This window comes from Tasmannia lanceolata, unplaced genomic scaffold (genome assembly GCF_043159265.1).
Source record: "Tasmannia lanceolata isolate RefF3 unplaced genomic scaffold, GAP_Taslan_0.1 ptg000026l, whole genome shotgun sequence".
Lineage (NCBI taxonomy): Eukaryota > Viridiplantae > Streptophyta > Magnoliopsida > Canellales > Winteraceae > Tasmannia > Tasmannia lanceolata.
This window is the reverse complement of record NW_027518703.1, coordinates 8771158-8797683: the sequence shown is the minus strand read 5'-3', so window position 1 is coordinate 8797683 and position 26526 is coordinate 8771158. Positions and strand designations below refer to the sequence as shown.

The 26526-nt window shown below is 38.8% G+C and overlaps 2 protein-coding genes across 2 annotated transcripts; both read right to left on the bottom strand.

The window, feature by feature from the left end:
* Window positions 1–1439: 1439 nt before the first annotated feature.
* LOC143858362 (plasma membrane ATPase 1-like) lies at window positions 1440–12525 on the bottom strand. Its single transcript, XM_077368994.1, has 21 exons — window positions 12359–12525; window positions 12129–12248; window positions 11902–12000; window positions 11668–11805; window positions 11151–11285; window positions 10564–10743; window positions 10270–10476; window positions 10064–10183; window positions 9865–9984; window positions 9648–9770; window positions 9402–9506; window positions 9133–9277; window positions 5666–5830; window positions 5319–5557; window positions 5022–5054; window positions 4340–4421; window positions 4010–4170; window positions 2795–2980; window positions 2512–2694; window positions 2250–2428; window positions 1440–1760 (listed from the first exon to the last, which is right to left on the bottom strand). Exons 1-21 carry the CDS (start codon window positions 12410–12412, stop codon window positions 1664–1666), a joined length of 2871 nt encoding a protein of 956 aa, XP_077225109.1. The 5' UTR covers window positions 12413–12525; the 3' UTR covers window positions 1440–1663.
* An 8364-nt stretch (window positions 12526–20889) lies between these two features.
* LOC143858634 (thioredoxin H2-2-like) lies at window positions 20890–22691 on the bottom strand. The gene is made up of 3 exons (XM_077369330.1): window positions 22443–22691; window positions 21266–21388; window positions 20890–21139 (listed from the first exon to the last, which is right to left on the bottom strand). The coding sequence occupies exons 1-3, from the start codon at window positions 22560–22562 to the stop codon at window positions 20999–21001; spliced, it is 384 nt and encodes a 127-aa protein (XP_077225445.1). The 5' UTR covers window positions 22563–22691; the 3' UTR covers window positions 20890–20998.
* Window positions 22692–26526: the final 3835 nt, after the last annotated feature.

The window sequence follows — 26526 nt, the reverse complement described above, 5'->3', positions numbered from 1 at the left end:
CATTGCATAATCATGCCCTCATAATTCAACAATAATCCTATCAACAAGCATACCAAGCTACATCATTGGGCCTTGGAGACTTGCCAATCTCATGAATGAGGTTAAAGATCCATGTTTGCATGGTGTTTTCTCTTTGGCACGCCAACGATTTGGCTGATTGCCTCCTAGCCAAATTAGAAGCATCTAGCAACTCATTGTAAATGGGGAGATCTTTACCATCCGAAGCGCACTTATAATCTTTTCTATCTTAATAAATCTGGTATCTATTTCAATTTTAAAAAAAACACCATTTTTTGCATTATATTAGCCTATGCTAATGTCTTGATGATTAGTTGGAGATAAATGAAAATACTCACAAGAGGCCGTTTGGATTCTTGGATTTTAGAATCCAGGTTTTTGTTTGAAAGCAGTGTAAAATTCTGGATTTTGCAATCCATTATCGTGGATTTTAAGTAAGAAATCCCGGTTTTGAAAATCTCTCGCCCATCCCCCATCCTGAGATTTCTAAAACCTAGAAACACGAGACGATCTCCTACTCTCTTGCTCGACGTAAAGAGGGGTGAGAAATCAGAAGACGTAAAGAGGGGTGAGAAATCAGAAAACACGGGACGGTCTCCTTCTCGCGTCTCCCATCATGGATTTTGGGGAAATCCAAGATTTTAAAATATTGATATCCAAACGGCCCCTGAAGGTTTATACACACCATACTGATATTAGCAAGCAGTTAAAGACCCGTTTGTATACCTTCCATTTTGTATTTGGATTTGGAATTGAGCTCATGTAGGGGGGTTGGGGGGGGGGGGGGGGGGGGGAGGTTTACTTCCTAGTCGAGGGGAGAGGTTGAGGAGCAAAGAGGATGAAGGAAACTGCCACATTTGTGGATTTCCAATTTCTTATTCTTATATCCACAGCAAATTTAGAAATCTGATTTTTTTCACTGTCAGCTGCTGAATTAGAAATCCAAGAATTTGATCTGTTCTAAATTACAATGCAAAAAGGGCTGCAAATGTGAGAAATCCAAATCAAAATGTTCTGGCATCCAAATGGGCCCTAAGTGCTTTCTCAAATGCTAAGTCATTTACTTATTTAAATTGGGTACCATGCTAGACTCTGATGTCTCAAATTCAAGTACTACAGCTGACCATGATGCCTCACAGTTAGGTAGCATATCAGACATTGACTAAAGCCATTAAGCTACTCAAGAGCAACCTATAATTCTTTCCATACTGCAAGGTAATGTATACCAATAAGGAAAAGGGCGCCACTATCAAAACAAGGAGCCCACAAGAAAAAGAAAAAAAGGAACTAACAGAAGAAGATGAAAACAACGATCAACACTATGAGAAACCAAACCACATGCACACACGCAATATTTACAGTGATGCTTCCCCAGGTAATTCAAAAATTATAAATAGAGAACAGAACAATACCCTACCATAAAAGCAAACAAAAGATGATTAATAAAAATAATACTAGTAAATGGGAGGACTATGACTATATAATATGGTGTATACGAGAAGTGATGGGTTTTACATGCAAAGCCTGTTACTCACTCTCTCATCAGCTCCTACTCATTGTTCACATAATAAATAGGTGATGAATTTAAGGTTCTGATTGCATGGATTCCCAACCTTCCACCTTCAGCTCCTCCTCATAACTATTCTCAGACAGTGTAGGCTTGTTGGATGGTGTCTATGTCTATACCCTTCAATCGCACCACCGACTCCACGTGCCCTTTCAGTGTGTGTAGTTCTCTAAGTCTGCAATCCAGGTAACAGAAATGAGGTTATCCTTGATTTTATTTTCTATGCATTCAATGGAGGCTAAGTTGGTTCTGAAGAAGGGAAATGACCCAGTATGAAATACCCATACGGAAACTCTTCCTAAGGATGAATCCTCAAAAACTGGGATCCAATGGTGATGAAAAGTGGGGCCCATTTGATACGATTGCCAGTTGAGCAATCAAGCAAGTGGGTCCCAATTACTGTTGCTAGCCAACCTTTATGCAACAGTGATAAGATTCATACATAGCATGATTTACTGCCTGGGTGTTTCACACCATCAATTTCCCTAAAAAAATAATTTGAGTCCTTTGAGAATAACTACATAAAATGGAAAAGATACAAACCAAATACGAAAAACCTTCAAAATCCTTGGTAAAGAAATAGAAATAGATGGACTAATAATATACGTGCTTGATTTATTCTCCTGTCAAAACTAATATGGCTGTAAAGAACGAAGTGGCTTACCTCGCAATCTCCGCTCGCCGTTTGGCTTCTTCAGCTATCTGGTTTAGATCTGTAAAATTAGTCCTCTCACTGAACATTTTCGAGTCAGGAGGAGCCAGACCATGCAAAGTTCTTTGAGCGTGTGCCCACTTAAGCTCCCTTGCTTCCTTTCCAAAATCCTTCTGCCTCGTGAACGCAATCTGCAAGATACAAGAAACCCAGTACAATCAGCAAGAGTTGCCCTGACGTATGAGACACAATGTGGTAACAAACACACGCATACCCTCTGCTCGATAACAAGGTCCCAGGCCCTCCCGCTCAGGGCATAGCGAATCATAAACTTGATGAAATCAAGTGGAAAGTAGAAGATGATATTGTATAGCCAAACAATGCCAGCCCAACCCCAGCCAATCCCTTCAATTGCAGCAAAACTCCAGCTTGCATACACTGCAATTAATGTAGCAATCTGCACGTGTGCAACAACTTAAGAATATTAAGGCCCTTGTCCTAGAAGTAGAAAGCGAGAATTGAAATTGTGCAAGGAATAAGAAAAGGATAGGACCCACCAGCTGAGCGATCACGAAAGCTATAACAAGTAAGAATCCAGGGCGCTCGACAAAGGACCAACTCCTTGATCGTGTGACAAATATGAGAGCTTGACTGACTGTACTCACTTGCAGGTATATTGCAGAAGCAAGCTTTCTGAAGTCATCTTGATCATGCTTCTGGAGGCTTTCAACCTTGAAAATCCGCTGGCAATTTCTCAAACAACAAAGGAAACTAAGCGTTACTCTAACAAAGTAACAACTCGGTAATAATGGATAAGCTTAGTATACGATAATACTGGGATCCTTCAAAAGCCTGGAATATGCGAGCATCGGAAAGGGATCTTGGATAAGGAAAGGGCATACACCTTGGATACTCCTAATTCATTTACCTTTTTTCCTTTTTTTCATATTTTGGACAATTCAGATAAGGCTTATTTCATACTGCTTATACCATATCCTTTTTTCTCTCGCAGAAGATGCGAGATCCTTCCACATTTTTTTTACAGAAACAGTTTGAGATATTGTGTTTTTGTTTAGTCTAGCAATATATTCCTACCTAAACAAATTGTGTTTTAGTTTACTGATGAGTTAAACAATGATCACCAATGTATATCCGTACGGCAGTAACATGTGTGTGCGCGCGCGCACATGCGTATGCACATGCAAGTATGACAAGAACAAACTCAAACGGGCCGTTTGGATACGCGGATTTCAGAATCTTGGATTTCCTCAAAATCGTACATGGGAGACGAGAGGAGAAGGAGACCAGACGTCATTTTTTGATTTCTCGCCCTTCTTTCCATCAGCAAGAGAGTAGGAGATCATCCCATGTTTCCAGGTTTTAAAAATCTCAGGATGGGAGAGAGATTTCTAAAAACTGGATTTCTTACTTAAAATCCAAGATTCTAAAGAGAAGCGAAACGGACGGTCTCCTTCTTCTCTCGTCTCCCATCTAGGATTTTGAGGACATCGAAGATTCTAAAATCCGTGTATCCAAACGGCCCCAAAATTTTTTGTTTTTTGGACATTGAAGACATGTGCCATACCCATATCTCAAGAAACTTTTGTTCCACAAGTAAATTTATTTTAAAAAAAAGAAAAGAGTTTTCATCTGTCCTAACAGTATCTCTTCCAAGCTCAATAGTTGTAAACATGTCAAAAAGCACAAAATGAGGTGGTGCTACTGACTTATATTCTTATCACTTATTTCTTCAGTTAAGGAAGTCTTCTTACCGGGAAGAAATCAGTTTTGTAGGCTGCCCAGAAGAAAATGACAGTCATCATTGCCAAGTAACTTCCAAGAATGATGCCAGTTGCAAAGATCTCTGACAGCTTCCAGCTGTCTGGCAGAGGAGATGGTTTCACCCTATCCTTTGAAATCGTCATTATGGTACCTGATCAGGTTACAGGAGGCGGTCAATTGAAGAAGTCACTCAAAGAAGTTCAAAGAGTAAAAAGAGTTTGGGGTCAAACCATTGCTATATACTAGTCCAATAGTAAAAATGAAAACCTAAAATAGAAATAAGCAAGATTACAAATGCATCTTGGGAGAGAAGTACAAACCATCATTCAGTATGGCAATGATAAGCACCATAAAGGGTGGAAAATCAAACTCCCATATGAGTGCCAGCAGCATAAAACCAAGCTGTTACAGTTAAACCCAAAGTGGAAGCATAAGCAACTGAATTTAGTGTCCTCTAACCGTGCAACACTCTTTGCAATACAAAACAAAACCAGCTAGTTTTGATTTAAATTAAGCCACAAGATCGAAAAACTAAGGATTTAAATTAAGCCACAAGATCAAAAAACTAAGGGACGTGATATCAGCGCAACTATGTTTTAATAATTGCACAAACGCAGCTTGTCTTTTCTTTTGTAATTGGCTTGTGAGATCTTTTTGGCAACTGTAATAACCTTTGACAGTTCTTTAGATAATAAAAGACAAGAAGGGTTAGTGCAATTATTAAAACATGGCTGTGCTGATACCATTTCCCAAAACTGAACCCTATGCTTGTTATAGGGTTCAAATGACAATTGCTTGTGAAGTGTTGTTTTATGCAAAAAAATCCATGGTTTTTTGCATGTAACCCACTATTCCTTTCCATGACGAACTAGTGGCAATTTGTGAAAGACCCAACCGATTGTTAGAAACTTAGTTAGGCTAAAACATTACACCAGAGGTGCAGGTGTGGCCGTAAGGCCATGTACATTATGAAGCCTATAATATGACAACCGGATAACTTACCACAATACGGATGGTAATGGACACTGCATAAATCTGCAAAATGTAGATCCACATTATCAATAACAGCCGATACATCAATTATGAAACAGAAACAAAGTAATCAAACTATTGAACAAAAACAAAGTAATCAGACTATTGAATGCAAATATAAGTAATCAAACGATACCATTAAAAAATACAAGTAATCAACCTATATCATTAAAAAAGTAATCAACCTATTGACACAATGACACGAGAAAAAAAAAACTAATTTTCAATAGGAAATCATGTTGCTCAATAAACAAGAGGATCACATACTGTATAGTTTTTCATCCGCTGAAAAATTGCACGACTGGTCAGTACAGCACTAATGATGACACTCAGGCCAGGTTCTGTCAGAACAATGTCAGAAGCACTTCGAGCTGCATCTGTTGCATCCGCAACAGCTATCCCAATGTCAGCCTTCTTAAGAGCAGGAGCATCGTTGACTCCATCACCAGTCATTCCACATATATGCTTCCTTGCTTGCAAACGTTTTACAATCTCATATTTGTGTTCTGAACAGAGAGAAACAAGAGCAGATAAACGTAAGCAAAGGGAACAGAAAAGTTTGTTCCATCACCCAATGGAAATAACAAAATTTCCATTTTCTATGAGGACCATACCAGGGAAAACACCAGCAAAACCATCTGCTTTCTCTATCAGTTCATCAATTGGCAAAGCGGCAATAGACTCATCCTTGGTCTGGCCTAGCAATGCAGAAGAGGGGTACATGTTGGTGCCCATTCCCAAACGACGGCCAGTTTCTTTTCCTATTGCCAGCTGGTCCCCTGAAAAAAGTAAAAAATAAAAATAAAATAATAATAATAACAATTCTGACAAGTTTGAATATGCAGATCTGAGAGAAACAATGAAAGAACATGTAAACAATGAAATGAGCCTCCCTTGCATATGGATTTAAATATTATTATAAACCAATGCATATAGGGGAAACACGATATGGAGGGTGCGTTGTATATCCAATCATATTGTGTGCTTAAATTGTCGTATCCCCTCATAGTGCGCTTAAAAGGAAATGGGTGCAACTTGGTCGGGTCGGGTTGAGCTTTTGCTAAAAAATGAATAGGATTCAAACCGAACCCTACCCGATTTTAAGATAAAAGCTCAACCCGTTCCAAAAAACGACCCAAGTTGCACCCTTAGGGAAATGAGCTCTCAAGGCAACGACAGTGATGGATCAGATCCTCGACTCAACGAAATCGAGTGATTATCAAGTGGGGGAAGAAAGATGGGGAATAACCTTAGTGAATAACATAAAGGGAGCTCAATATGGCAGTGGGACTCATCAGAAGTGTCTCATATGTTTCTAGTGTGTAGTTTAAGTGACATTATTTTATTTTATTTTATCCTGTGTATTTTATTTTTATATTTTAATTTTATTGTGTCTATGTAACTTTGTAATTACGTGTTGTAATGTGATAAGAGTGTCATGTGTCCAACTCTCATTAAAGAAGAGCACCCGGGTAGTTTAGGGCTGGCAACGGGATGGGGCAGAGCCGGATGTTGCATTCCCCGCCCTGTCCCCGCTACGGGGATGGAAGGGAATCCCCGTCCCCGCACCGCGAAGAATATCTGATCCACATCCCGCCCCATCCCCGCCCCGCACACTAAAAGACAAAGGGCCAAATGGCAGATTTGGAATTTTAAAACTATAATTTTTTTTTGACAATGCAATTATGTATTAATAATGGTATAAAGCAATGTATTGAATCCGGGCGGGGTGGGCCCAGAGCCATCCTCGCCTCGCCACGCCACGCCCCCGTACCGAGGAATTTTTAAAATCCCCGTCCCCATCCCCGCACAAAGTGGGGAATCCCCACCCCGAGCAGGGCGGGCGGATCTCCGTTTTTACGGGTGAAATTGCCAGCCCTAGGGTAGTTATACTCATCTATCTTCTTCTCTTGCCATGTGTCCAACTCTCATTAAAGGAGAGCACCCAGGTAGTTATACTCATCTCTCTACTCTTGACATGTATCCAACTCAGTGTTTTAAAACGCAGATGCAGGTCAAAACACGACAAGAGCAAATCCTAGTTGGCTCGGCACGACACGGTCGAGTACTCATTTGATGTGATCATAACTCGGGAGAATCAAAGGAGTTTTGATCAAGGTTTTAAATTTCGGTTTCGGAATGTGTTTCGGTACTCATCGAAACCGAAATTTCAAAATTTCGGGCGAAATCTAACGGAATTGTCTAACACCTATTTTATCTCATACATAATTTTGCCCGGAATTTCCAAAATTTTGGGATAATATCAAATAATTATCAAGAATCTAGATTTTTGGGTGAAATCCCTTAAATTTCGTCCTACGGGATAAGCGTAGAAATTTCGATCGAAATAAAGTAACGTTTCGATTTCAACCCATTTTGACCGACCGAAACCCGAAATTTAAAAGCTTGGTTTTGATTGAATTTTATATGGCAAAACACAGACTCGGACAAGAATGCGGCTAAGGTAAAAAAGGTGTAGACACTAGGGAGTCCATGATGCCGCTGCCGCAGGGGAGTTTTGAAACTATGATCCAACTCTCATTAAAGGAGAGCACCCAGATAGTTACCATCATCCATCATCTCTTAAAAGAGGGTTCTTTGTACATTATTTTTCAATGATGGAATCAATTAGAATTAGAACACTATGGCCGTGAAGCTTACCCACTCTTCCTATTTTGATGCTTGGAACTCTTAAAGATGGGATGCCATATAGATTTATGATGTGATTCCATAGAAGATCTAAAGAGTTTCTTTAGAAAGACGTGTGATCCTTCATAATTTTTCATGATTTAAGAAGTGTGATCCTACATAGGCACATATTGGGTATGAACCATGGTCAAGTCATCCGTGTTAGCGATTCAAACGGTTGTAACACTATGTAGCATTGCCTACATGCAGTCAATCCTGACATAGTCACATGAGAATCCGTTGGAGTATTCTTCAGCAACATTGCGTCTATGATCCCATTCCACGATCAACTTGCTCTATTCTTAGAACATGATTCATTAGACGTGTCAAGGACAAGGTTTTCCTTGGAGGTTCTCTGATGCCTCAGAGGTAGTTTTGGATCATATCATATTATATCATATATATATATATATGGAAAAGTGATGTCTTTCCATCAATTGTACCGATCGGCTGACAGAGTTGTTGATGAGTGCTGAAAAAAATATTAAAACCAGGCCAAATGATTACAGAAAAAACTGAAACAAATAAATAAATCAAATATAGCATAGGAAAATGGATGAATGCTGAAAGTGTAGCAGCATTCTGACCAGATGGACCCTACTTGCAGAGTGCTGACATCAGCAGGTGCTAGACAGATGCCACGATGACATTAGCAATACGGTCCTCTTTAGAACCTAGATGTTCGTCTCCCCTCTTCTTCTTACTGAAATAGGCCTTAAGGGCTCTTGAAAAAAATAACAATCCTGTCGGAAGTACCTAATAATGTGAGTGCCAACACCAACGCCCCTCAGCTAACCCCACTTTCTACATGTATAAATATATATACAAGAGGCATAAATATGTATGTAAATAATGCATGCATAACAAATATATACTGCTATAATACACATTGCTATATGTACTCATATGAGAACACAGACGTACCCAATTTTATGTTCAACATTTCCAAAATATTAGCAATCTCTTTAATTCATTACAAAGCCTGTCCAAAACAATCTGTGTGTAAAACACACTGTGAGCACCTAGGAGCACAACATGTGAACATCTAGCGACATAAAGTATTTGATTCAAGCGAAGATCATATATGGCAGTTTTCAATTGGTTGGCTTGCATCCTACAATGCAAAAACATAATTTTCCAAGCAGTTCCTGAGATTATATTAGTCTGAGTAACAGTCTATTGTGCAACAAAATCTGGGCAAGAAAATGAAAAATAAGTATCATTTTGTATACATACACATTCAATTAATCGATCCTATAAGGTACTATATGATTTTCTATTTTTATTCTAGAATTCTTGTGATAGTAACTTTACCGAGTATGCAAGAATCAAATAACAGCTACCAAGTGCAAAAAAGTAAAAAAAATGATGATTTCATACAGAAAAACCACACCTGTGATCATTTTAACATTAACACCAAGGTTTAGTGCCCTCCTGATTGTTTCTGCACTGTCATGGCGAGGAGGATCGAAGAGAGGCATGAGACCAATGAACTGCCATGGTCCTCCTGGACTCTCTTTCCTTCCCTCTGGAACCTCCTGCATAATATCAAATGCAGAGTTTAAAAAAAACATAGCAAACAAGATCCACTAGCAGCACCCCACTAGAAAATAGTCCCAAAGGAATTATAATCAGGATGTGAGAGCAAGGTAATAGTTGTACCTGGTAAGCTACAGCAAGTGACCGAAGCCCTCGCACCGCGAACTTGTCAATCACAGCATGAACTCTGCGCTCTATATCCAACTTATTGTGTGCGAGATTAAGAATCTGGGAGACCAATGACAAAGCAGGATAAGCAAACATCAAGCCATAGACAATCAAAATTGCTCTCAAGTCTAAACAAAGAAAACAAAAAAAGGACCATTAAAAAATAAATAAATAAAACAAAAAAGGCATTAATAGCAATACCTGCTCCGGTGCACCCTTGCTGACGCGAAGCATTTTTCCTTCTCTGTCAATATAAGTTAGAGCTGTTCGCTTATCGGTTGGGTTAAATGGAAGAAAGTGAATTTCTTGAATACCAGCACGTGCCTTTTGGTGGAATAGCATGAAAAGATAGTCTCATTAATAAAGGAATCAAAGAGACATACACAAATAAGAGCGAATTCCTACGGAAGCATTTTACCTCCTTTGGGTCAGCTAGCATCCCAACAATAGCGGTGTCAATGGCATCTTGGTTTTCAATTCGAGAAGCTCTAGCAGCCATCAGAACGACAGTATCTCCATCTACTCCTTTTGCAAAAACCTAAATAGGACATTAGAATAAGCATCCGTATTTCATCCTCAATTGGGGAAAAAATACATGTAGGCATTCCCCATCTGACCTCAATTAGGTTTTTGTCAACAGTGAGCTTGTTCAATGTTAGTGTTCCTGTCTTGTCACTGCAGAGAACGTCCATGCCAGCCATTTCCTCAATAGCTGTCATTCTTTTTGTGATAGCCCCCTGCATCAATTACCAAGCACTTGAAATTTGGTATGCCTCAAGCTACAATCAATAAATAATGCTCTGAGAAAATCCACTCGGAAAACCTGCTGAGATAGGCGATGAGAACCGATTGCCATAGTCACCGAAAGAACTGTGGGCATGGCAATGGGAATTCCTCCAATGAGAAGCACTAGAAGATTGTCAATACCAGGACGGTATTTTCGGTCTTGAATTGGGTACATGACAATAATCTCTATTATCATCCCCACGGCAATTGAACATATGCAGAAGTTCCCAATAGCAGTCAAGACCTATTCAATGAAACACAAACCAAATGTAAATAAAAATGGAAGGAAAGAAAGTGATTTTGTCCCAAATGGAGAGATTGAAATCCTTGCCTTTTGGAAGTGACCAATTTGGTTAGTGGAGTCAACAAGATGTGCAGCCTTTCCAAAAAATGTATGCACACCAGTGGCAATGACCACTGCTTCGATCTCTCCTTGTTTACATGTAGAACCAGAATAAACACCATCTCCAGGGCCTTTGGTCACTGGAAGGGACTCTCCCGTAAGGGCAGACTGCAAAGAAAGCAGATAGTCACAAAACTAGGATTTAAATGTCGGTTTTAGCCACATCAGTGGAAAATTTCGGCTGAAATCATGTAAAACCTTGACAAAAAAATTCATTTTTAAAAAAATTTCCACCGAAATGTATAAAATTTCACTGGAAATTTCTGTAATTTCAGTGGAAATCTTTAAATTTAGGTGGAATTTATTAAATAACGGTTAAAAGTGAAATTTTGACGAAGTCCTGTCCTTTTCCTATTCAATGTACTTTCGGCTTCGGTTTGACCGAAACCGAAATATTTCGGCCGAAATTTCAGATTTCGGCTGAAATTTAAAGCTATGGTCACAAATGAAAGGAGGCTTAACTCAATTCGGCATGTAGTAAGTACTAAATGATGAAAATGGAAGCAATAATTTACCTGATCGATCTTTAAAGGATCTCCATCAAGGAGACGCGCATCTGCAGCTACGATGTCACCGAGTTTGATACTGATTATGTCCCCAGGGACAAGAACAGCAGCATCTTCCTCGTTCCACTTTCCGTCCCTTAGTACCTATGTTTTGTGTTAAAATAACAAGGCCAATTTAGTCTCCCATACCCCGCAAGATACAAAACGATCGTAATCTAGGAAAAATATCGTCTTTATCAGATACAATTTACCTACAGAGAGGGTGTGAAAACAAATTTGAATTGTTCTTTAAAATTTCTCCTAAACATCTAATTTCATCTTTGCAAAGAGTCTGACTGATCAGCAAAGCAGAAAAAAAAAAATCTTTTTAACAACTATGTGAATTCCAATTATGTTACAATCCACTATCAAAGTCAGAAAGCAGAAACAAAAAACCCAAATTGCCTGTCTGGTTAGATCCAACAAACATACAACAAAAATAAAAAATGGTAAAGGGGCAAGAAACAGAGATAGGATCATCTACTACCTTAGCTTTGGGAGCGAGATGAGCCATTAGAGCAGCAGCTGCATTCCCAGCATTATTTTCCTCAATGAAACTAATCGTCGAATTGATTACAAGCAGTGTTATAATCCCAACAAAATCTTGCCAGTCTGGAGTTTTACCCTATAAGAAAAAAAATTACACAAAAAAGGGAACAAAACATCACAGACTCAGCCAAAAAAAAAAACCCTAAAAAACAGTGAAAATCCACTCACTCACCCCTCCATTTGCAAGCGCAATAGCCATGATTGCTGCAGCTTCCATAACCCAAGACAATGGGTTCCACATAAACCCCAAAAATTTCAAGAATTTGCTTTCCTGAAACATTCAAACAAAGATAAACAAAACCCAGCAAATAAAATCAAAGAAAAACGGCAAAAAAAAAAAAATCAGATTACAAGAAAAACAGAAGAAAGAAGCAAAAAGAAAAGAAAAGAAAAGAAAACCTTCTTTTCTTCGAGCTTGTTGTGGCCAAAGATGGCCAACCTCTCCTGAGCAGCATCTGAAGTTAAACCCTCTTTGCTGCATCTCAAATTCTCAAAAACCTCTTCTATAGGAATATTTTCCTGCACAATCACAAACAAAACCAGGGAAAAAAATAAATAAAACCCATCATCCAAAAACCAACATTACCAAGAAAACAAAGCAAAGAAAAAACAGTCCTAGATCTAAGTACCAAATCCACAGCCTCCTTCAGTACTGCCTCCAAAACTTCAGCCTTATCCTCCATCTTCTTCTAATCACAAAAACATCAAAACACTCACCAAAAACCAAACAAGTAGAGAAACAGAGAAATCAAAGCGAAAAGACGGTTAAAAAGAGAAAGAGGAGATCTGAAGAGAGAGAGAGAGAGAGAGAGAGAGAGTGAGTGGGCCATCTTTATCGGGTTTTGGGCACCACCACACTGACTTTTGCCCCCTAAGAAACGGCCCAAACTACAACATGTACTTTATTCGTACGCTCATACCTCACCATCACCTTTCTTTCTTTATTCCTAGGGATTTGATAGGTAGGCAATTTCGCGGAAAACCCATCTTTACTTTTTGCGTGTGAGAAATCATGTGATGTACTTGACGGGTACACTCACAAGTCACACCCTCATTCTCAAATTTTCTTTCTTCTAATTTTTTTACTAGGTACTAATACTATTACTAGGTAGCAGGTACACTCACCATATAAAATCCCCTATTATTCAATTCTCCTACAATCCCCAGCATCACATTATTTCCAACTTTTCACCCACTTTCTTCACTTCAAATGACCTAAGAACTAATGGGTAATGTATGTGAAATCATGAGAGTTGATCTTGTAGACAGCAAGTGATGACCCATGTGGTACCATCATAAACCAAACATCCCATGTGTAACATATAAGACTATAAAAATTAAGCCCTTCATTTGTATCTTGATGATCTAAACCATAAGATGATCCTAACCCTATAATTTTGTTTTTTTTTTTTCAAAATTTTGATCTGCCCATTTCAGGATTAGGATTCATCATCATATGTAGAGAGTTTTGGAGCATGAACAAATGGTTCAGATTAGTGGGCCCTACTAAACTTTGCATATCCTATTGAAATTAGGAAGAAGGAGAAATATCATGAGTCTTTTAGTAGGGCCCAATTAGGGTGGAGACTAGAGATGAGTTTGACGAAAAACACGTCACCACCGCTTCAACTACCGAAAGCGAAAAAAATAGTAATAAAGGGGAAAAAGAGAGAAAAAAAGAAAGAAGAGATACGTACGGTCTCCGTGGTCTGTGTTTTTTTCTCACCAATTTTTTGACAATTGGGTCTCTTTCGTTTCATTTATTCAACTTTTATTTCTTCTTACGGTTTACCTAACATAAATTTCGATAGGAATGCTAAACTAAAGGCTCGCTCGGAAAATCCAAGCTGCAAGGGTACCTCATTGGATCCAAGTAACTTAAGTTCATTTATAATAATACAAGATTAAAGGTATGATAAATAGTTAAATATGGTTGAGTGACGCGGATCTAATGGGCACCCTTGAAGCTAGGTTTTTTTTGCAAGGGTGCCCTTTGGTTTTGAAATTTCTCAAATTCAATCAAAAGATTAGTCTCAAAAAAATCCAATCCGTGCTGGATCATTTGATTGAATAGTTGCCTCAGCTAATGACTTGGATCTAATGGGACGCCCTTGCATCTGGGTTTTTGGCAAGGCACCCTTCGGGTTAGCATTCCTCAAATTTTAATCAAAAGATTATGGAGAAAATTAGGCAGGTGGTTAGCATTTGAATAGGCTTTAATGTGCGATTTTTGGGTCGAATAGGGATATCCGTGTGAAATCAAGACTCGTGGTCTTGTAGAATATCATGAGGTGACTCACATGCTTTGCTCCCATCCCGGACCAACATCACATGCCATGTGGAAGTCAAAGGACTACAAAAATCAATGGTTCAGTTTTTTCTTGGCCGGACCCTAAATGCGGTCGTGTTGATGGATCAAGGGCCTAGATCATTAGATCAAGGGCCTAGATCATTAGATCAAGGTGTTCATAATCGCATTTGGCCAGATTTATGGTCTCTGTTCAGATAATCGGATCTGATCTGAGTGTGTCTTGGTAAGGAGCCTAAGATCACATGTCTTTGTAGCAATTTCCATCTAACCTTTCTGTGGCTTTTTGGATCTTAGATTGTTTTACTCAATTACTCCCATTTTACGTTGAAAGAAACAGAGCCTAAGGAAAGGATAGGGACATCTACCAGTAGCAAGCCCACCTAAGGCAGGTGTTCTAATGTCTTCAATGACCAATTGGGTGGCTATGCCCATTGTATGGATTGGTAGGATGTCACATCTGATGACTAGAAACATACCATGTGTATGGTAAAATGGGTGTAAGTTATATCTCCAGTCTCCACCATTTCCGCCATAAAATGTGGCATACATGTGCAATAACTACCTCAATAATCGAATACCATTGTTCTAGTGAGCCACACCACCTAAAAAATCTTGATTAGTTGGACATTCTTGGTCATCTAATCAACCTGCTTACAAAGTGGAACTTCGAAAAATCTATAAATGGATGACACAGACATAGAAACCTCCATAGATTAGAGGGTTAGTATCATCCTATGGAGATGATTTTTGGGCCATGGCTTACTTAAGTCATAGCCTAACAAATGAATGATTTGGATCATCCAATAATAAGGGCCCTACCATAAATTTATTTTATTGGTGAACTTGCTTGTACATGGGGACACCATATAAAACTTCTTCATTTTCCATATATGGTGCCCAATTTCAAAAAAGTTTGAATGGAGTTTTTCTCTTCTTTCCCTTTCTTTTCTTTAAAACCCTTCATGCAATAACTCCTCCCCTTGAAAAGTATACACAGAAGCAAATCTTATGGGTACTGGAATTATTTATAAATAGAAGAGGATTGGATTTGGACTTGTAAAGAGTGTGGATTCCACACCTTTCCGTCATGGTTCCCATTCCTATTTCTTCCTTTTTATTTTTATATACACCTAACGATTATCTTTATATTAAATAATTCATAACTAGAATGGAAAAAAGTAGGGACAAATAGAATCTCACGACTCCACTACACCAGAATTTTCATCTCCTCTTTCCCATTCATGATCTGGAATATTGATTTAATATAACGGGGCGGGGCCGGATGTTGCATTCCGCGTCCCCGCTTCGGGGATGGCGGGGAATCCCTGTCCCCGTCCCGCACAAAAAATTCTCACCTCAAAAGAGCTTTCTAACGCCCATAAAAAAGAAAAAAGACAAGCCGTCTTTGTGCATTTATCAAAATATGGTAGTGCCAATATCACTAGCCTAAAAGAAATATTTACGGTTAACAAAAAAAATACTAAAACATTACTAAAATAAGAGGATATTGATAATTTCTTGCATATTAAAACGGGGCGGGCAGGTCCATTTCCATCCCCACCCAGTCTCCACTTCGGGGAATTTTTTAAGTCCCCGTGCCCGCTCCAAGTTGGGGAATCCCTGCGCAGTGCGGGGCGGGGCGGATCCCCGTTTTCACGGGTGAAATTGCCAGCCCTAGGGAGGGATCTTAGTGCTAATCAAAATACATAGTATGGTACTGATATTCTCCTAATAAAGAAAATCTTAATATATTAATATTTGGTATTTCTTCCTTCAATATTACATACATAGTAATTAGAGAAATGATATCTACATCGCCAAACCCCAGCTTACCTACCAAAAAAAAAAAAACGAAAGAAATGATATCCACCCTCTTTTGTTTTGGTGGGTAAGCTGATGATATCCACACTCCTGATTTAATAATTACACTCCTATTTTTTAACTTTAAACCTCCCTTATAAGTTCTTAAAACTGTTGCAATTTCAGGAAAAGCTATCAGCAACAAATCAAAAAAGCGGATCTTATGAATAAAAAAAGGGAATGTGTAGGGTGTTAGTGGACCCTGATTGTCCAATGGATCCAAAGGATTAGAATGTTGGGCACAATGTGTCTATTCATAACATTAAAATCTCTAATAAAAACAGGAAGCAACATTTCAAATTCACACTTTTTTCTTTTGATGATGATTATCTTCCCTCTTTGAGTTTCTTCTCTCTTCTCTCTTCTCTCTTCTAACCCTAAGCCCTAACGTAAACATGACTTGTGACACTTAAATTAGACGGTCCCAATCAAAATGTATCATGATCAAGAATTTAAATATAGGGTCCGAAAAGCACCCAAAATTGATCCGACCAATAAGTAATCTGAAAGGACTGTGACCAAGATATAGGCCGATCTGACCCGAAGTGGATCCATGGTTGACACCACTAGGAGTGTGGCCACCATAATTATTCTTGAAACTATACACACTGGGGTTTATGCTTGAGATGGACTGCTTCTTGTTTCAGTGATCTTTAGAGCTCTAGGTATTGTATTCTACAGTGCTGCCGCTAGGCAGAAAATTGTACTCTTGTTGTTTCAATTTCCTTATTTTAGGCAATTTGTATTTCAATATAGAATTGGAAAAGTGAGGCATAATAAAGTAATAAACATCTTTTCGAAAGAGAACAAGAGATGCAGTTCCTCAACAGATTGCAGGGCTGGGATCATCCTATAGACATGTTTTTTTGGGCACTACCTATTTACGCTGTGGCCCATCACATGGACGGTTTGGATCATCCTGTAGTGTGGTCCGTACAGTACTTTTTGAAAATTTCCGGACTATAAGGGCTTCCACCATATAAAAACTCAGAGAACAAAAGTCAGTTTCTTTTTAGCATTTTATGAAATCTTTGCCATAAGCCAAAATAGTAGGATAAACACTTTTGGTTTACAAGCTGTCTAAGAGAGGGCCGACCAAATGGACCATGAGGATCATCTAAGTCCATCTTCCAAGTGAAGAATGGAGACAATGGTGCTAAAACGAACCACCATCTAAATAGTGAAATTTAGCTTGATTAATTCATCAATAACCTATATATTATATGAGAATAGAGTTCCAAAGGTGTCACCTCATATAGCTTATATGAGGTGGCGCTCACAAAACATAAGGGGCCCACATTTTTGGGGCGATCCAAACCGCTCATTTGAAAGGCCCTTAGATGGATATGGTGCCTATAAAAAATCAGGTCCATAGGATCATCCAAACCCTTCCATTTATGGAGGTTAAAAATATGCAAATTTATGGAGGTTTATACCCATCAATTTCAACCTCCACAAATGGAATGGTTAGGATGATCCTATGAAGTTCATTTTTTGGGCACACCCTATCTATGTGAGGACCTATCAAATGAATGTTTTGGATCATTCAAACAAAGTAGGCCCCTTATGTTTTTAAGCGCTACCTCATATAGCTAACCTCATATAAGGTATATGAGGTGACACCTTAGGAACTCTATTCTCATATTATATATAAAGGAGTAATCAAAATGTTCTTTGGCTTTCCATATTTTTAAATGGAGATTCTCAAACCCAAATGTATTATTTAGAAAGCAAAGATGCCTTGGTTGATTAGCAAATAGGGGGAGTGAAGGTTTTGAGGGGGTCATAATCAGAGGGAAATGAGACCCTCTAAACTTTATAAAAATAAAGAGGAAACGACATAAGTAGAAAAGTTGTTTCACTGAAGGGGAATGATTCAGTTGTAGCGATGTGGCTCCGTGGTCCTTCCCCACTCTCTTCATTCTACGTGTGTTGTTTGGCTTTTCCTCTTTGGTTGGGCACATTTTGGACTCTTTCTGTGTGTACATTTGGAACATCTCCACGAGTAGAGCCCTTCTTAAGTTGTTATGAACCCACATCATGGCTGTACGATGGGGGTGACCCAATTCATCTAGACCTTCTCAACCCCAACCCCACCCCAAATAATTTCTGATTGTCTTTTTCCAACCCTAACCTGACCCAAATTTTGCAAATGCCAACCCAACCCGAACCAAAATCAGGTTGAACCAATAAAAAAATAGGCAATGAGGTAAGGGCACTCTTATTCCATTCAAGTAAGGAATCAAAATGGGCAGTGATAAGGCATTCTCCATTAAGGGCCTGTATGGAAACAACAAAAAATTAGGGAAGTGATATATTTTTGCCCCCTTTTACTCTTCGACACTAGATGGGGCTGTCCCAAGTAAGAAAAATGGGCAAATATATCGCATCCCAAAAATTATTCTATAGAATATTCGTGGGCCCAGTTGAAAAGGAGAGGCATAGTTAGAGGGAAGGGGAGAGACTTGATGCAACACAAGTGTAGAGAGAGAGCATGGAGAGAGCTTGGTAAATCCCTAAAAACAGTGAAAAATAATAGCTCCTCCCATCTATCACAACTGACCCCACTAATATTCCATGGAATATTTATTTCATGGGTGCCAAACATGTCCTAAATGATTTTTGTTAGTGTATAGATGTGGTCATGCAAGTATGTAATTGTGTTTAATTTTTATTTTTTTACTTATAATAATTTACTGCTGAGATGGAACTATCAACAAGTATAGATCATTGAGTGAGATCTTTTTGTTGAAATTAAGAAAATAGCATATACATGTTTTGCATGTGAGTGTTTGTAAAGCATTTTTGTATTCATTGATGAGTTAGAATTCCAAGTTAAGACCTTTGCTTGGGTTTGAGATTAAAGCCATGTATGGGTTCAATTACCATCCTAAGCATTTAAATACAAGTTTTCCTCATTTCATACCAATCGTATGCATTAGGGATATAGGGTGACAAAGAGAACTCCTCAATAAAACTTTTAGGCCCTGTTTGGACCGCGGGATTTTTCTTGAAAAGTTTGGAAAAGATTTTTTTTTCCTCTGTTTTATGACCGACGAAAAATGCGAGTTGAACCGATGCATTCTATTGAATCAAATCATTTAATTTTTCAGTTTGAAAGTAAGAGATTGGGGAATGATATCACCCCACCCTTCCTTTAACGTTATTCGTCAAGTTTTAAAGGCAAAGAAAAACCTTAAAGGGGGTAAATTTATCCTCAACCAGTGAACCATTCTCACAGAAACTGTTAAAGGTGGGGATTTTATCCGTGGGGGTGGGGGGAATATCTTTTCCCTAAGAGATTTTATCTATAATATATGTATGCGTGTATTCCCAAGGAAATACACTCTCAAAAGTGTACAATGGGCTCTACTCATTTGGATGATCTCAAACATTCATTTAATTTGGGGGTGACCACCAAAAACAGAAACCTCAACCATTCATTGAATTTGGTGGGACCACCATAAACAGAAACCTCCATAAAATGACGGGTTAGGATCATACTATGGAGATGAACTTTTAATGCACCACACATCTATTGTAGAGGCCAGCAAATGAATGGTTTAGACCATCCGAATTTGTGAACCCGGCTTGTATTTTTGATGTTCGTCATTTTCTTTTAAAATACAGATAGACAACATATAAGACAGCTGTGAGGCCAATCATGCTGTACGGCTCAGAATGTTGAACCACTAAGCAGCAGCATGTGCATAAGATGAGTGTAGCGGAGATGCGAATGCTTAGATGGATGTGCAACCTGTTAGATCGAATGAAAAATGAAGACATCCATAAAAAGGTGTGGGGGGTGGCACCAATTGAGGAGAAGATGAGAGAGCACCGCTTAAGATGGTTTGGGCATATCCAACGTAGGCCTTTGAATGCTCTAGTGAGATGAAGTGACCCATACCAAGTTGATGGAGTAAAAAGAGATAAGGGTAGACCGGAAACAACTTGGGTAGAAATGGTGAGGAAGGACTTGAGGGCTAGGAACATAATAGAGAACATGACATTGGATAGGATAGAATGAAAGAAAATGATCCATGTAGACGAACCCAACTAGTGTCAGGAGTAGACTTAGTCAATTTGAACTGTGTAGATCCGTTCACTTTCTTCATAAAAATTTTCTAAAGGATTCATTTAGCCGACCGTAACTAGCTTGGGACGAAGGCTTAGTTGAGTTGAGTTGTACATGTAGACAACAAATAAGAACACGTTTAAGTTTACAAATCTATAGACCATTTGGATACATGGATTTTATAATCTAGAATTTTACAAGCTAAACCTGGATTTTATAATCCATGATTGTGAAATCAGGTTTTAGTCAGTAAAATCCAGGATTTTACAATCTTGGATTATAAAATCCATACATCCAAACGCTCCGCCATAACATTGATAACATTTTTGGGTGCCTTTGGATTGTCGAAATTATGAATTGGAATCAGCATCCCAGATCAATTTAGTCGGATTCTTCCATTTGGTTCAAATAATGAATGGAATAAGGGATGGAATAGGTGGAAGAATTTACGGCGCTGGAATAGGTAATGTTGATGTCGATACTAATTCCTGATATTGACAATCCAAGGGCACCCTTTGGTTCCAGGCCACGACTCATCCAATATGGTGGGTTCTGAGGGCCATGGTAGTGCTACCATTAACACTTATGCATGCTCTCTTATTTTAATAATAGCACTCCTCTATTTCCTTTGTATTCTATTTAGCTTCTAAAATAAGTTAATGAAAGCATGGTTTTAAATTTCGGCCGAAATCTAAAATTCTGGATCCAGATTTCGGTTGAGACCGAAACTGAAACGTACCAAAACCGAAACTTCCAAGATTTACAAACTTTCGGTTGAAATTATTATTATTTTTTTACAGAATTTCGGCCGGAATTACAGAAATTTCATCCGAAATTTCAGCCTAAAAAATCGACACTTCAAGATTTTTTACTGAATTTTGGCCAAAATTTCAGGATTTCGGCGAGGTCCGAAATTTAAAACCTTGAATGAAAGTAGCATTTAAAAGAAGGGAGTCCAATATTATTTGATTACATATTAGAGATAGAAAGCAGATTCATTCAAGCTATAGCAAGGTGTTCATTCTATTTCTCATCTATCATGTATTCTTCAATCTTCTTCTTGAGATCCTCTTGCTGAGCTCCCACCACCCTATCTACTTCCTTTCCTTTCTTCACTAAAACGAACGTGGGCATCGCCTCCACTCGCCATTCCTGAGCGACTTCCTACCATCCAAAAAGAAAGAGGTTTAAGCTTTACAAATGAAGAAAGGGTTGCCAATATAAAAATAGTGGGGTGTAAAAACAAGCTCATTCTCTACCAAATGAAAGGGAGGGGTACATCGTATATACCTTCAGCTCATCTACGTCAATCTTCACAAACACCACATTCGCAAAAATCTTAGCAAATTCCTTCAACACAGGTTCCATGAATCGACAAGGCCCGCACCACGACGCCGAGAAATCGATCACCATCTTAATCAAAATTCAATCATTCTAGTTAATAAGAAGCAAAATCTAGAAAGCCCAATTCATTCCCATTGATTAGAAGTAAAACGCAGAACACCCACATCATTTTCATTGATTAGAAGTAAAATCCAGAAAACCCACATCATTTTTTTATGGGTAAGCTGGGTCAGGCGGACCCCTACGAGTATATTAAATAAAGAAAGATGTTAAATAGCAGGAACAATACCATTGTCCAATACTTGGAACAATGCCTAACGAAAACTGCAAAACAGCTAGGGTCATGAGTCATGAGACCCTTGAAGACAAGCTAAAAACAAGCAAGAGAACAGAAATACGCGAGTTGGATTTGTGCAATTGGCGAGACTCGGGACACACATGATCCCTAAGGAAAAACCCCATACTCAGAAGAAGCCATGTTTACTATGATCCAGGAGGTCTAAAACCCACATCATTCACATTGATTATAACTAAAATCCAGCAAAAACCCACAACAATCTCGTTTATTAGAACTAAAATTCAGAAAACCCACATCAGTATCCTTGATTAGAACTAAAATCCATCGAAAACCCACAACATTCTCATTTATTAGAACTACAATTCAGAAGAAACCCACAACATTCTCGTTGATTAGAACTAAAATTCAGAAAAAACCGACAGCAATCTCGTTGATTACATATTAAAAAAAACATTCTCATTGATTTGTTAGAATATGTGAGATCCAGTGGTTGGATTGGATTAAGATCTCACCGTTGGATCATCCTGGAGGTAGATTGGGCAAGTTGATTAAATGGGGTAACTTAGATAAATTAGTCAACCTAATTAGATTAACAATTAGGTTTGATTAGGATGATTCTCTCTTTATATCTTTTCATAATTACTCCTTGTTTTTCTATGCTTATGTTTTGAGTGTTCTCCATAAAAACTCATTATAGTCTCTTTTCAATTCATCCAAAGTTTAGTGAAATTCCTAAACTTATCATGATTAAAAATAAAACCGAGAAAAAAATAAATTACAAGACAGATGGTCAAATTTAAGATTGATAGAGATAATGAGATTCACCAGTTGGGTAGTGTTCTTGGTAGAGTTGAGGTGGGTATTCCAGCTGGCAGCTGAGTGGAACGAGAGAATGCGAGACGATTCTGTGTCATTACCACGCATGGAAGATAGACAGGAACCCATTTTCTTATTCCTTTAACGCTACTCGATCGAGCTTAGATCGATCTCAATCTCTCTCTCTTATCTATGCAGTACAAGAATGGTGAAAGGGTAGGCTTTTATAGCCATTCAAAAGAGAGAAAGAGAGAGAGAGAGAGAGAGAGAGAGAGAGAGAGAGAGAGAGAGAGAGAGAGAGAGAGAGTAGGCTTTCAATTCATAGAGAGATGTGTAGTGTTTTGCAGTAGGAAAAAGAGGAGAAGCAGATGCTCTTCTTGATATGGAATTTGTTTTAATGAGCACTTAGGAGACATTGGGAATATATCTATAGGATATGATAAATTCGCACCACCCTGTACACCCCTGTAACGTTAAAAAAGCTTTAAAAGTCCGCCATGGCGCCACATACTTTAACGTTAAAAGGGGTGCGAATTATCCTATAGAGTGTGCAAATTTATCATCACCCTATATTTAACTAATTAAGTGGTTCGGCTACTTCGATTGCTTACAGTTTCTGTGAGAATGGTTCACTGCTTGAGGATAAATTCACCCTACTTTAACGAATACCGAAGGGCAAATATCATTTCCCTTTTTATATAAGAAAATGCTTACAAGAAAGTTGCTTTTACGATCATTTCTTTTTGAAATAGTTTTACGATCATTTCTAAAAGACACTAATTGATCCTATTTCTGCCTGTTTACGTGACTATAGGGCTAGCCGAAATCCATCGAGAAAATCTTGATCGGATCATCCTATGCCCTTGATCCATTGAACCTCAATAAGGGTTCCGATCAGAAAAGCTAGACCATTGAATTTTATAGTCCTTTATCTTATGCATGGGATGTCTGATCTAGATGGGACCAACACCACGATGAATAGCCTCTTGATGTTCTACAAGATCAGCAATCTTGATCTTACCTACATGCCCTCTTAGAAGAGACAGAGACTGGCTTTTATTGTTGACGGTAAAAGCGACTTTCTGCATAGTTCGCCGGGCCTTGGTTCAGTCTACTCCCTCTGGTGTGGATCTAGCTGGACCTATTTGTTTCCAAGAATGGGAGCAGCCACTTTCATATTCCACTAACCAATTGGTACAGTCTAACACTTGAACTGAAGCAATTTTCTCTCTCCGAATGTGGGTTGATTCTTATTTTGTTCACCTTCAATTGTCAACAAGAACATGACATGTGCTATGAGCGGATGTGATTCATGCAAAATACATGTGCATCCCCCTTTGTGCCCCCTTGCCCGAGCATGAACTATGTCCAAACAAAACCCTTGTGGAACCAACTGTTTGAAACTACTCAAAGCAAAATACATGAAACAAAACTGGAATACCATGCACCAAAGAAAACCGTTGCAGGAACCAAAGCCTCATTGGCTCATTTAGAGAAGATGACTTCGACGAGGCGGAAGAAAAATGGAAACATTGTCATGGGGACTACTTTCTTGGGAGGAGACCATACTATGTATCTCTAAAAAACCATCCAAAGAAAATGGGAACTCATTTAAGCTCATAGCTGTACCAAGTGGATTCATCCTTTTTAAGTTCATGAATGAAGAGGATTGTACTAAGGTCCTTGAAGCCCCCACCACAACCTATGGAGGTCGTGCCCTCATCCTCCAAAAATGGATCCCATCCTCCAAAAATGGATCCCTCACTGCTCTATGGAAAGACTAGAACTCAACACCATCCCTATTTGGATCAGATTCCCAGACTTACATTTGAAGTTTTGGATCCACAAAGGATTGAGTAAACGTGCTAGTGTTATTGGTAGGCCTTATTCATGGGCTCAACCACAACTAAAGCTTCCCGACTCCTCTACGCTCGAGTTTGTGTAGAGATCACTGCTGAGAGTCCTCCCTGAAGAAATCGAAATTGGAAACCCAGTGCCTGTACAACCTGCAAAGATTTCAGTCATACTACTGAAGGATGCCCCCAACGCCCAAACAAGACACCGGCCCTATTGCAGAAGAAACAAGAATGGGTTGAAAAAAAGAAAGAAATTGAATCCTACAAGTGAAGGAACATATCTGGCCCAGAGAGACAATATCTTTCAAGCTCCTTGTCAGATTGGTGATACCCTGGACAAAAGCCCTCAGAAAAACAAAGGTACAAATACTCCTCCGTATCCAAGACCCTCCTAGCAGAGAATCCATTCAACATTCTTCAGGACCTGGATTCAGAAGCCATCCAAAACCATGATAATCAAGACTCAGATGCAAAGACAGATGATGAAGAGAGTGAGGACACTGGAACAGAGGACGACTCCGACCCTGAAGAGGTTTCCTCCTCCTTAGAATCTTCCTTAGAAAAGGAGGACGATCCAACAAGCACAAAAGGTCCCAAGGGATCTCACAAAAAGAAGGTATACTGGGCGGATGAATGCAATCAAGTCTACCTGATCCTAGCCGAGCATGAGGATAGCAGTGAAGAAGAGAATTCAGAACTTGAGAAATCAAATGAATCAGGGAAGGAAGTTCACAAGAAAAATTGGCCAAGACGCTCACTAAGAGCCCATCATACCCCTATCAAATTAGTTGATTATGTAATTCACAACCATTGGGCATTTAGATATCTTAGGCTTAGTGTCCATCGCTCATATGTGTTGAGCCTTGCCCCCCCCCCTCCCCCGCGCCCCCGCCGCCGCATGTTCCGAGTTAGGGATGGTTTTGTGTTTTATTGTATCATCTTTCTCTTTTTTAATAAATCGGTCGGAGTCCCCGTCAAAGCCTGGCTTACCCAAAAAAAAAAGGTATACACCTATTATATATAACCATTATTTGCATAAGATGTAGCAGAATCTATTACTACATGCATATCTATCACTATATAGCAGAATCTATTACCACACGTATGAGATTGGTGTTGGAAGATATTTAAGATGAAAAAGTGGAAAAAGGTGTGGAAACGATGTTTCCTTTTCGGGAACCCTCTAACAAATTTTTTTTGCGCAGAACAAAAACTGATAAAGTTTAGGTACCATTTCACTTGGAGTAGCTAGGGTTTCTCCTCTGTAATTTTTTTCCCTGTTATTTATTGTTGCCATTGTTGAAATGAAGAATATCATTCCCGTTGATGTAAGCTTTCGCCAAACCACGCTAAATCTGATGTCTCTTGTTGTGGTTGCATTTGCTTCTTCCTCTGTTTCTCTTTCTTCTATTTCCACTACATTTCTCTATTTATCTGCAGCTATTTTCTTCTCTGCTGGGCTGTTTTTATTCCAACATCTGGCATCAGAGCAGCAGGTTTTGTTATTGGTGTAGAGGAGTTTTCTTTTATCGTAGATTGATCCCTAATGGCTCGAAAGAGTGCAACCAAGTTCGATATTCCAAATATTCTAGAGTTTGATGGCACAAACTTTATATTCCAAATATTCTAGAGTTTGATGGCACAAACTTTGCATTGTAGAAGCTGAAGATGCATGGTGAGGTAGTCAAGAATGGTTGTTCTGTTGCTCTTTCGGGGAAGAGAAGAAACCAACAGAGATGAAAGACGAGGAGTTTGATGAGAAGGATTAAGTAGCATATGCAGATTTGCTTCTTGCCTTTGACAACATTGTTGAAAAAAGAAACCCTTATAAGCTAACTTAAGACCTAAGAAATTAATCTCATTCGTCCATCTAAAGTAACCTAGATAAAAGCTAAAAAACAAGATTAACCCAAAAATAGAAAATCCCGTAATAGACATGTATCACATCCAAGTCTACATCATGTGATTATGGGTTGGTTAGATAGGTAATCAAATTTTTTTTGTAACGGATGCTCTCGCTGTAAGTTATGGGGAGGCATGTAGCCATCGCCGTAAGAAGGATGCAGAGGATTGTATTACTTATTTTGGTGCATTCGGATTGTAGAAATTACAAATTGGAATCAGCATCATAGTTCAATTCAGTCTGATTCTTGCACTTGGTTCAAATAATGAATGGAACTAAGGGTGGAATAGGTGGAAGAATTTATGGCGCTGCAGGAGGTAGTATTCTGATTCTA

Excerpts from the sequence above, each read along its gene's own strand:
- LOC143858362 (XM_077368994.1), bottom strand. The coding sequence starts at position 12,412 with ATGGAGGATAAGGCTGAAGTTTTGGAGGCAGTACTGAAGGAGGCTGTG. Across the intron at positions 12,249-12,358 it reads TGAAGGAGGCTGTGGATTTG|GAAAATATTCCTATAGAAGA; the intron begins GTACTTAGATCT and ends GTGATTGTGCAG. Across the intron at positions 2,981-4,009 it reads ACAAAACTGATTTCTTCCCG|CGGATTTTCAAGGTTGAAAG; the intron begins GTAAGAAGACTT and ends AGAAATTGCCAG.
- LOC143858634 (XM_077369330.1), bottom strand. The coding sequence starts at position 22,562 with ATGGGTTCCTGTCTATCTTCCATGCGTGGTAATGACACAGAATCGTCT. Across the intron at positions 21,389-22,442 it reads CCAAGAACACTACCCAACTG|ATGGTGATCGATTTCTCGGC; the intron begins GTGAATCTCATT and ends ATTTTGATTAAG. Across the intron at positions 21,140-21,265 it reads TTGACGTAGATGAGCTGAAG|GAAGTCGCTCAGGAATGGCG; the intron begins GTATATACGATG and ends TTTGGATGGTAG.